Raw genomic sequence first — 11,878 nt, forward strand, 5'->3', positions numbered from 1 at the left:
GTCAGAAGGAACTCCCTGTGGTGGGTGCTTTCCTAGAGGGTAGTGGTCAGAAAGTTGAGTAGCTGTTGAGCAGGAGAAAAATCCTTTAATTTTAACCATGTCCTGAATAGTTAACTCAAATAGGAACTCATTTGTTTTTTTTTCCATGCCTTTTACCATGTGTTTTTATTTTTAAAAACTAGTTTCCAGATCTCTCTCTCTCTCTCTCTCTCTCTCTCTCTCTCTCTCTCTCTCTCTCTCTCTCCTCCCTCCCTCCCTCCCTCCCTCCCTCCCTCTCCAATGTATGTGAAAATGTGTTTGAAGGAGATTTGGAAGTGTGTGAATATGTATGTGTGTAGTAGTAGCCCTGTGAATGGAAACATGATAATTGTAAGTAAGCAGCATTTTAAGATCCATGTAAAATTGGGATGAATAACCTGCTCAAGACCGTGTTTCTCCTATACACAGTCTAGTCTGGCTTGCAGTGGCTTTGCAGTTTTAATAACAACAGTGCCGATAAAGAAGATATTCCTTTAGTCAATGTAGTGATTTAGAGTTCCAGGAATCTAAAGTCTGATTTCTGGTGTGTTACCGTCAGTAGATGCTTAGTTGTAATAACAGTGGACGCCCCCACGTGTGGAGCCCTCAGTCTGTCCTGCACTCGTTACTCAGATGAGTCTTGTGGAGCTAGCAGGGCTTTGCTCGTGAAGAGCACAGTAGATGGGGGGTAGCAAATGGCTGCTGCACTGAGAAAAAATGACAATCATCCAAATAAATGGGGTGAGATTAAATCTCCTTGTTTAATCTCTTTTAAAAAAATAACTAAGTGTGGAAACTACAGCAGGCGTTTTTATTTTTTTTTACTCACTAGAGCTAGAAATTATTGGAGGATTCTCATCTCTAAAAACCATATAATATATATATTCTTCTGATTCAAAGCAGAGAAAACCTATTTGCATTTTAACTAGGCAGCATCAGAACATTGATCATTTTGAATATCCTTATGATTGATTTTGTGTTACAAGTTGTGGCTTATATTCTTAAAAATTATGACAGGTCTAAATGTAGCCATACTATTTAGGTTGGATTTTGAAATTCTGAACAGGGCCCCTTCTGGCATGTTTTTAGGGAATTACAACCTTTAAACACTGATTACCAGATTTAGATTTGTCCCATTTGAATCTTATTTTTACGTCTAGAATTTGTCTTACGTTTTAGTGCACCTAAGACTACTGGTATAATCATGGTCTAATTAACAGCATTTTGTGATCTGGGACTCCTGTCAAAAATCATTATAGGAGCTAGAAAACACTGGGAGGTAAAATGAATACATGACCTCATCTCTTATTTTGTACTAGACTGTAACTTTCACTCAGAGACTGAAAAAAGAAAAATAATATTTTTCCCACTAAACTGCGATAAATGTGTTTAGTATGCCTTTGCTATTAATAGTTCCTCTTAGCTGGTAAAATGGAAGATTCTGTTTGAAGTATTTGAAACTAAATGCTGCTGAGATAAAGATTTTACTAGAAATACAGAGTAGACATCAGTCCCTACCCTTTGTTAATTGACCCTGCTTGTTTAACTGGGAAAACAAAAAATGTACATCTACTGAAGAGAAATCTGTGAGCATAACCTCTTCCTGTTTTCAGATGTATTTCATAAGTTGTTTATGTTATTTAACTGTACAATAACAGTAGACAGAATGCAACTGCTGTTCCTTTAATATCAGAACTGTGCACGTTACAATAGGTGTCACTGTTTTGCTTGGTCCAATCATGATTGGTGACTTCAGCTATTGGCTGTGAGCACTGGCTGTCTGACTCCATCTGCAGGGCTGTAATACCTACTCCTCCGATCCATTCACCACACAACTTCAGCCGGCTGAACAGACTCGCCCGCGCGGCTCCAGCACATCTTGCTAACCTAATTCAGAAAACAAGTGCTGCGGCTCTCTGCCTGTCATCTTTGCTCACTGTAGCATTTTCAGGTTATCTAGGAAACTGGGTTATTTTTATGAGCAAATAAGAGAAACAGGAATCATGATGGGGATGTATTTAACAGACCCAGTACTGGATAAAACTTAAAGCCAGTTTGTATTCAACATAGTGAAAAGGTCACCTTGTCCGGCTGAGAAAAGAAGCAAAATATCAGCTTGTTGGTTTCTGTTAACATCTTAGCTCGCGCCAGCCTCTTTTCCTTGATGTTCACAACAATTTGGGATATCTAGCTATAAAGAGAGACATACTGTACTCATGGTAGATGACAAGGAAAAGAACATGAAATGTCTCACCTTCTTCTTGATGCTTCCAGAGACGGTCAAAAACAGGTCCAAGAAAAGCTCGAAGAAAACAAATACCAGCAGTAGCAGCAGCAGCGGCAGCAGCAGCGGCAGCAGCAAGTTGCCCCCAGTTTGTTATGAAATAATTACCTTGAAGACTAAAAAGAAGAAAAAGATGGCTGCTGATCTATTCCCCCGCAAAAAAGCAGCCAGCTCCAGCAGCACCACTGCCCAGCAGTACCAGCAGCAGAACCTCAGTAACAACAACCTGATTCCGGCCCCGAATTGGCAGGGTCTCTATCCCACCATCAGAGAAAGGTAAGTTAAGTGCCGGGCCAGCGTGTTTACTTTAAAAGTTGTCCTGTGTGGAAGTTTCTGCTTTTGCACAACCCATACTGTATTTTAACATAAATCTGTGTTTCCTCTTTTCCCAGCAGCTTTATTGGTAATGGAAAGCTGCCTTGTACCTTTTCCAAAACAGTACAGCTGTTTTCCTCTTAGATAAAAATGTTTTTGCAAGCTGTAACATTTCAATGACAGAGGTGTGTCTCTGGGCCATAGAAGATAAAATCCTTTTATTTGCCCTTAGTCTGATGAAAAGTTAGGATAACTTTCTTTTCTTTTCTGTTTTTTTTTTTTTTTTTAAACTTTACTTCCCATGCGTTTGCAGTGATTACAAACACTGTTGTTTACTTGGAACCTTTATTTGTAGTTTTGCCCCGAAGTTATTAAACTGTTGCTTAGCTTGAAAATCTTTTCTGGGTTTTGTGTGTTGGGGCTGGGGTTGTTAACAATGCTAGCTGCTGTGAATTAATGAATTGCCTCTGTTTATAGAAATGCGGTGATGTTCAATAATGATTTGATGGCAGATGTACATTTTGTGGTTGGGCCACCAGGTGGGACTCAGCGGTTGCCAGGACACAAAGTAAGCAACAGCTGCCTTACCGGTTTAGTCCTCAGATTTTCAAAGAGGGACCCTCTCCATAAGCCTGGAAGTTGGGGTGGGCAACTTGCCGATGGCAGGCAGTGCATGGTTCACCCCATCACGAAGAAAGTGCAGTCTCTCGGAGGGCCTTGGCCACGCTTAATTTTTTTCTTTGTTCCTTCTACTCTGCTTTATACCTCACACAAAAACATGCCCTCTTAACTCTCCAGTGATGGGAAGTTGTTGCGACAGGTTAGGAAAGTCATGTGTTTACTCTTCCCCGAGAAGTCAGTTAGATAAGCTTTTCTTTTATTTGTTTATTTTGTTATGAGGGAACTTGTACATTAATCTGTTAAGTCCTTGAGATAATTAGCAGCATAGAGACTGGTGTGCATGAACATCTATTGTAATGCTTTCAAGGCAAGATACATTGTACCTTGGTTTTGGCAAGAGAGCCCGTTTATGTGATCTGTGTCCACTGAACCTGATTGCCTAAAGTTGTTTTTCTGGATTGATTTGCTGAAAATGCCTCAATTTAGAGCATGAAATAAGATTTCCCTTTCTCCACAGTACGTTTTAGCTGTTGGGAGCTCTGTGTTCCATGCAATGTTTTACGGAGAACTTGCTGAGGACAAAGATGAAATCCGTATACCAGATGTCGAACCTGCTGCTTTTCTCGCTATGCTGAAGTAAGCATCACTCATATGTTTGGAAAGAGTTTGTTTATGCTGTACTTGTACTCTGCTGGTTTCACAGTTAGATATAAGTTCTGTGTAGCAGAAAAGGGCGACTGATGAAGACAGAGGGTGCTGCTTACCTTGTAAATTACATCTTTCAGTGGAATGATGCAGGCATTTATAATCACACCTTGGCATGGGATTTGCAGCAAGTGGCATGTATAGTCATTTGATTTTTAACGAGTTAGAATTAAAGAAAAATAACTTTCTGGTATAGGTATTACCTAACAGGATGTTCTCTTTGAAAGACTTGTGTGTGAAGAAGTCTTTAAAGACATAAGTATTTGCTTCGCAATTCTGGAAATTATGTACCTTGTTTAAATACTACTAGTTAAGAGATTTCTAAGTTTTCTAGGAGTTACTGTTTCTTGCCAGCAAATATAAAACTCACTATCTGTGAAATAATCTGATCTTTGCACACACACACATACACGTACTCTTACGTAAAGTCAGTTTCTCAAGGATGAAAAGCATTTGCATTTGATAGTACAGGAGAAATTTTTTGAGAGCTATGGATAGTTTCCTATAGCTTTATATGGATTTATACAGAAAAATTTTAATTGGTAGTATACAAATGTAAAGCTATAAGATACATATTTCTTAAAAAGTAGTTTCATATCTCACAGGTCTTTCAGAATCCAATACATGTTAACAAGGTAAATAAAATCCACTTCTTTGCATGTACTGGTGCTAGATAGTGGTCATCTACTGTGTGATTAAATCCAATGATTATTCCAAATCATATTTATTTAATTTTTGTTAAATCCTTATTCTAGCACACCAAGTATATCAGAGTTCAAGATTATCTGTTGCTATAGGAATTTTGGTTCACTAGAATAAATATAATGTTTGTTGAAAAAATTATTCAGTATATCAACAAGTTGGACAGTATTCCCACCAATGGTTAAAATGTTGCTATCTATTGTCTGCTAGCAACGTGACAGCCAGTGAGTTGAGGGACAAGGTGTTGGGACAAGGAAAGTGACTTTATTCAGAAAGCCAGCAGGCTAAGAAGATACAGACTAGTATTCTAAATAACCATGTTAAGAAAATACAGAATTCAACCTTCTTTTTTTGTCAAGAGAAGTGAGGAGATAGAGGGGCAAGAGATAATTGAGGACTGGACATCTGGGAGCCAGCAAGGGGTGGGGGAAGATTGTGAAACTTCTTTATTCTTAGACTGTTGCCTCTAGTTAATGTGAGTCCAGTCTCAGGTTCCTGGAAATCTTTGATAAGTAATCATTATTTTTGTATATACTTCCCTTGTCTCCTCAGGAGAGGCAGTTTCCGGTTAGGGGCTGTTTTTGTAAAACTCAAGCCGCAAACAGAATTCCTGTAATGATTAACATGTCTGTATGTAAGACTAAGCAGAAGCTATTAACCTGAAGACCATGGGAACAAAGCAGGCTTAAACAAGAGGAGTCCGAGAGGCTGAGCATTTTCACTCTGTTAATAGTTATAGAACTTAAAAGTATTTAATGTTTTATTTGCATTTTAGTTTTGAAATCTATAATTGCGGTTTAAAAGGTTAAAAGTAATTGCCAACACCGCAATTCCTTTTGCACCAAACTAATAATTGCTGCCGACTTAAACTTTCACAGTGGAAAATAGGGAAATTAATGGCAAGTGAGCGTATGAAGTATCAAAATGTCAACTAATCCACCACTTTATAACCTACCAGTGCTTTGTGACCTTTGTAATCTTTTAGAGATAAAAGAACAAAAACCAATTTTACCTGCAAGGCTTCCCCACCTCCCCCGCCCCCCCCCCCACCAGTCAAGCCAGTTTTGTATATTTGACATTATCTGTTGCAAAGACGGCTAACACTAGTTCAGCATTTTGAATTCACTGAAGTTGAATCATGTTGTGTCATTCCAGATATATACATACTTAGGAAACACGTAAGAATCGGTTACATTTCACCTAAGTCATTTGGTCATTTGACAAGCATCTTTTCTCACAAATGTATCTCCTAGAATGTATCTCAGTACAGCTTTTTAAAATTAGACACGTCATCCATGTAAAGTGGTAAGAATCAGAAATGTGGTAGTAAGGTACAATTTGTTATCGTGCCATAGTTGATCAGTACCACATTGTCACCAGGAATAGTGGAGGCCAGATTTTCCTCACACCTGCATTGTGGGTGAGTAACCAGTATTCCTGGAAAGGGGGTTGTCAAGAAAAAGGGACAAGTGCTCACTTGACGGTTCCAGTGTAAGCACTAGAGTGCTGAGTGTGCTTCAGAATCCTCCCTACGGTCCCTGTTCTCTGGTTGGAGTATCACTAAGATGCAGGTGTTTTCTCAGGCAGCTTTGCCACTGGTAGATGGCTTAGCCTATCAGAGAAGAGAAGGGGCTTCCTGGGAGTAAAAGTGCACATTCAATTTGTGATTGTAGACATTTTTCATATTGCCATCATTATTTTTTATTTATTTATTTGTTTGTTTGTTTGTTTATTTATTTTACTTTCTTATAGAAGGCGTTACTAATTTCTTGTTGTGTGCATTTCACTAAGTTGAAATACAATAACTAAAGGAAAACTTCACAGCAAGTAGCTAAACAGAAAATTTTAAAATGAAGTGTTATCAGCATGTATTTTTCACCTGTATGTAGTTCTCACTGACTCTCTTGGTGAACCATAGCAATCTAAAAGAAGTAGATGATTGCTACCTTTACATACCATTCTGAGAGCCTGCCACTGTCCCCAAAACACCTAGAAGTGTTTTATCTCCTAATAAAGGGATACTTTACAGAGTCACAGGAATAGTGCATTTTTAGGTTTTCTTACTGTCTTTTAATTAAATATACCTAAAAACAATGTATTCTTTAATTTTGAGAGGAGCTGACACCTAGAAGTGTTTTATCTCCTAATAAAGGGATACTTTACAGAGTCACAGGAATAGTGCATTTTTAGGTTTTCTTACTGTCTTTTAATTAAATAGACCTGGAAACAATGTATTCTTTAATTTTGAGAGGAGTTGAGAGGAAAGAGTTAAAAAAAAATAAAAAAGATATGAAGGCTGTATTGGATTCTGTGTAAAGGTACTTGGAAGACAGCATTGCAGTCCATATTTGATAACCTATTGAACTTGGAACTACTTGAAAAGTATCTTATTTAATCTCAGGTTTTATTTTGTGTTTTGGAGAAATCCAAGTCATACTTCGTTAAAAGTATCAAGATGCAATTGTTTCTAACATTATAGTATTAAATGTATTTGTTTCTATCTGAATGTACAGAAAATTTTTAAAGTAAAACATATATATATATTCTAAAACGGGAATTATTTTTTCATTAAATATAAAGTAGTACATGTAATCTGATAATGAAATTCTTTCTCAAAACAGTTCCGGTACCTTCTTCTTTTTTTTTTTTTTTTTTTTCTGAGAAGACATTGAATGCAACTTATAAAATAGAGGCTACAATGGTAACACAAAGTTAATTAATACAAACTTACTACTAAGTCGAAATATTAATTTATGAACATATTTCAGATGTTTCTTTAATCCCTAATCATTTTTGTAATAACTGTCACCTAAGATGATTTTCTTGGAACCAACTTGAAAGTAGTTGCATCTTTTCTTGCTGGACACACTCATTTTGTGAAAATTCCATTTACATGCTGTGCACTTTCTTTCAGATATATCTATTGTGATGAAATTGACTTGGCTGCTGACACAGTGCTGGCTACTCTTTATGCTGCCAAAAAATACATTGTCCCTCACCTCGCCAGAGCCTGCGTTAATTTCCTGGAGACCAGCCTGAGTGCCAAGAACGCCTGTGTGCTCCTCTCCCAGAGCTGCCTGTTCGAAGAGCCAGACCTGACCCAGCGTTGCTGGGAGGTAATCGATGCCCAGGCTGAGTTAGCTCTCAAGTCTGAGGGATTCTGTGATATAGACTTCCAGACACTAGAAAGTATCCTCCAGAGGGAAACTCTGAATGCCAAAGAAATTGTGGTTTTTGAAGCAGCTCTCAACTGGGCTGAAGTAGAATGCCAGCGACAAGATCTAGCGCTGAGCATTGAAAATAAACGCAAGGTCCTGGGAAAGGCGCTTTACTTGATCCGCATACCTACCATGGCCCTGGATGATTTTGCCAATGGTGCTGCGCAGTCTGGAGTCCTGACTCTTAATGAGACCAACGACATCTTCCTCTGGTACACTGCGGCCAAAAAGCCCGAGCTGCAGTTTGTGAGTAAAGCCCGCAAGGGCCTCGTACCCCAGCGCTGTCACCGTTTCCAGTCGTGTGCCTATCGGAGCAACCAGTGGCGCTATCGAGGCCGCTGTGACAGCATCCAGTTTGCAGTGGATAAGAGAGTGTTCATCGCTGGCTTTGGGCTGTATGGCTCCAGCTGTGGCTCTGCAGAGTACAGCGCCAAGATTGAACTCAAGCGGCAGGGTGTTGTCCTGGGGCAGAACTTGAGCAAGTACTTCTCAGATGGCTCCAGCAATACCTTCCCTGTGTGGTTTGAGTACCCAGTGCAGATCGAGCCAGACACCTTCTACACAGCCAGTGTGATACTGGACGGCAATGAACTCAGCTACTTCGGACAGGAAGGCATGACGGAGGTTCAGTGTGGCAAAGTTACTGTCCAGTTTCAGTGCTCCTCGGATAGCACCAATGGCACCGGAGTACAGGGAGGACAGATCCCCGAACTTATATTCTATGCTTGAAAACACTTCCCGAAGCAGTTTGAGCTTTGAGGTGCGCATCTGGTTCCTACCTGCTTGATGCTTAGCTCATCTGCAGACATGTGATCAGCGCAGATAATTTGTAATGAATGAAGCTATAGGCAGTTTCTAATTTCTTTCAACCTCTTAATTATGTACAGGCAAAAACGCAGCATTCAGCTTTTAACTATATGCTTAAAAGAGCCAAGTTCTTATTAGAGCTTTGTGGTTTTTAGAATTGCGTCTGTCTACACAGCTGGGGAGAATTTGTGTTCTTTTCCAAGTGCCCCATTGACTTCTCAGTTTTGTCCTTAAGAAAAATTTTTAGTCACCTCAAATTTCCTTTAGGGCTTTATTTTGACAAATAGAAATAGTTTAAAGTAATGATGAGTAATTTTCAAACAGAACCCCCCCCCAAAAAAAAAAGAATAACAGATAAACCTCAGTGTATAATTATGAAAGAAGTTTTGCTTTGTAATAAGTAATAATTTAGGAAATAGACAATAGTCATGTTTAGCTCTTATTTCCTTTAAATATTTTACTTCTGGGCATTGCTTTTTCTTAAATCTTAATTTGTGAGATTGTTAAATATTAACAATATTTAACAAAATGTCAATGTAAAATGGGGAAATAAGAAACTGGATGTTTGTTTAGGCTATGACTTCTGCCATAGCAGATTTTATTCTTTTAGTTTAGAAGACAAAATATTGCAGCACAGACACTTATTTTAGAAGGAACTAAATTATAAAATGTTATTGCCATTAGAAAAAAGTTAAACAGGCCCATTAATTCAAACTTAAACAGTTTATAAAGGAAACCTAAAATTGTCCCATACTACAAATGAGTTAATTGATGGCACAATAGAATGCAGTTTGAAAAAGTCAAACTGTCTTCTCACCACTTAGCTTCTGATCCCCACCATTTCCTTGTTTTCCTAAGTCGTACTGTATAGAATTCCTATTCTCCTTTTTCCTATGAAAAGAGGACCAAATAATTATTTAGATGAATGGGAAAACAATTAGTTTTGTAGCACTACATGTTAATGTAATAAGATACTTTCATCTGTTGATTTTTTTTTTTTTCTTTTTGGTCTGAAATATACCTGCTCTACTTTGATCATATACTATCTTCTTAATCATAATTTTGTGTTACTCCTGGACTGCTAGAATCTGGCCTCTGGCCATCTTAAAGTGCCAATATAGATGCCTGCAGGGTTTTATAAGAATGATCTGAAGTGATGCACCTGATTATACCTAATATTCACTGTATCAGCATCACATTCGGCTCTCTTGTCCACAGATAATGTAAACAAAGGAGGGAAAAGCTTATCAAAAAATTCTCCTTTGGTGGTGGCTTGTGATGGTTTAGTGCCTGTGACCCTGGTGGTGTCCAGTGTGCTCACTTCCAGTTGAAGTATCCATGTGTTTCTGGGCAGCTTTTCTGCTCAGTGTGATCCTGAGATGGTTTCCCCAGCCACCCAGAGTGTGGTCCCTGGCCGCCTCCTTCTCCTGCTCTGAAAGCCTGAAGCTGGCTTGTCTGTAGCCAGGAGTTAGTCCTGGGGTGGGTGTGTGTACGTGGGCACCCATGTGCACGATAGTGTGTTTGCCGACTCAGGAATTGTCTCCTCCCTGCCTGGCCAGTGAGCGGTGGGACAGAAACGTTCCCCTGCTGGCCCCAGCAAGGCCCTAGTGAGTGACTGCCCTTATCATATTCGCTGTGCTTCTTGCCAGTTCTTCCCCTGTGAATGAGGGCTTGTTGCTTTTGGCCGGCTTCCCTGATGGAGGAGAACACTGGATTATGGGAAATGTTTTAATCATCTTTGCCATTACCTATGTCTGTTAGCATAGATGATCAAAAGCTGTTACTGGTGATTATAAATGAGTACTCCCAGGACAACTTCCCAAAATTATCTAACAATTATTTCTTATTGGAGATGACAGTAGTTTTGGCAAAGCAACTATGAAATAAAAGTGGATTTTTGATTTAAAAAATACTTCTACAAAGGATTTTGTCCTTAAATTATGGTTAAACATTTCAGTAATCCATAGCTACCATGCAAATTGGTAGACTATATACCTCATTAGAAGGCACTCATTTTTAAGCCAGAAGAGAATTAACTGTAGCATTAATTGCATCATATCAGATTGTGAGGTTGGAATGATAACCTTATAGTGTAGATTGTTCATTCAATAACAGTGTCAGCGCTCCCGTTAGCTAGCTGCCCTCCATGTGGCTGGGGACCTGCTGGGTGAAAGCCGCATGAGAGCCTGTACCCTGAGTTTGGAACTTAATTTTATGTTAATTACTACTAAAGAAAAAAGACATTTACCACCTGATTGACTGGTGCCAAGAGCTGTGTGCTAAATTTCAAAAGTGAATTTAGAATAAGAAATTTTATGTTTTAAATCCTATTCTCCCTTCTGCATTTTCAACAACATGGAATAAAGGCTAATGTGCTTGCTCTATTTTCTTTGATAATCTAAAATTTTGTAGCTTTTAAAACTAGAAACTTGTTCTGACAAGGCAGGCAACTCTAGTGTATAAACCCAACTTTATTAAACAGAATACTTGTAGATGCTTTTCTCAATGTATCTGGCAGTCTTTGTCGTTCATACTGGGGATGAAGGGGAACTAGGCTAGCAGTTCTAATGTAATATTCTTTAAGCATATCTTAATATAGTATTTAAGTAAATGGTCTAATTTCTACATAATTATTGCACTGAACTGTCTTTTTTTGTTTGTTTTTTAAGGTGTTGAAATAAGCCCGGCTAATTCAAGACACTAGCCACTTGAGCATCAAAGTGCTTGAATTTAGTAGCTTACAGCATTATTTATGAAGGAAAAATATATAAATATGAAGTACCTCATGTTGAATGTTATTGTACTGTATTTTTAATGTAACAGTGCAGATCTTGGTAGACACATGAATGTGTATAATCATGTTAAATGCAAATAAAAATAAAATTGATTCATAGATTTGTTTTCCTTAGCATTTTTGCTGGTCCCTTTAAATAGTGAAAAATTCATTCTGGCACTTTTGGTGCCACAACTTTTAGACATAGTTTTGCAGGAGCATTTCTTTTCTAAGTATTCAGATAGCTCTGATCCCTAAAGAAGTAAAAAAATTGAGGCAAAAGCATAGGAGAACAATGAATATGTTAATCAATTGCATTGTTCAAAGCCTGACTGTTACATTAATGAGAGGGAATGAATAGATGCATTTCTATTACCATGATGGAATTTGTGATTGGCTGGCATTCTGATGCTATAGTTGCTCAGATGGCTGTTA

General features: G+C 38.4%; 1 protein-coding gene across 8 annotated transcripts in view; it reads left to right on the forward strand.

Moving 5' to 3' along the window:
• The window catches only part of BTBD3 (BTB domain containing 3), a 34,286-nt gene extending 22,721 nt beyond the window's left edge, over nucleotides 1-11,565 (forward strand). For 3 of the 8 annotated variants that reach the window (XM_081033477.1, XM_081033479.1, XM_081033478.1), the window contains 5 exons: nucleotides 2,293-2,578; nucleotides 3,095-3,185; nucleotides 3,756-3,874; nucleotides 7,560-8,623; nucleotides 11,340-11,565. In XM_081033477.1, coding sequence (XP_080889603.1) covers nucleotides 2,293-2,578; nucleotides 3,095-3,185; nucleotides 3,756-3,874; nucleotides 7,560-8,592 — 1,529 coding nt within the window. In that variant the 3' untranslated portion in view covers nucleotides 8,593-8,623; nucleotides 11,340-11,565. Of the gene's footprint in view, nucleotides 1-538; nucleotides 2,579-3,094; nucleotides 3,186-3,755; nucleotides 3,875-7,559 lie in introns of those variants that run through there. The other 5 variants (XM_081033480.1, XM_081033474.1, XM_081033476.1 and 2 more) reach the window with 3 other exon arrangements.
• The last annotated feature ends 313 nt before the right edge of the window (nucleotides 11,566-11,878 follow it).

This window comes from Rhinolophus hipposideros, assembly GCF_964194185.1.
Source record: "Rhinolophus hipposideros genome assembly, chromosome: 22".
In the NCBI taxonomy this organism is placed as follows: domain Eukaryota; kingdom Metazoa; phylum Chordata; class Mammalia; order Chiroptera; family Rhinolophidae; genus Rhinolophus; species Rhinolophus hipposideros.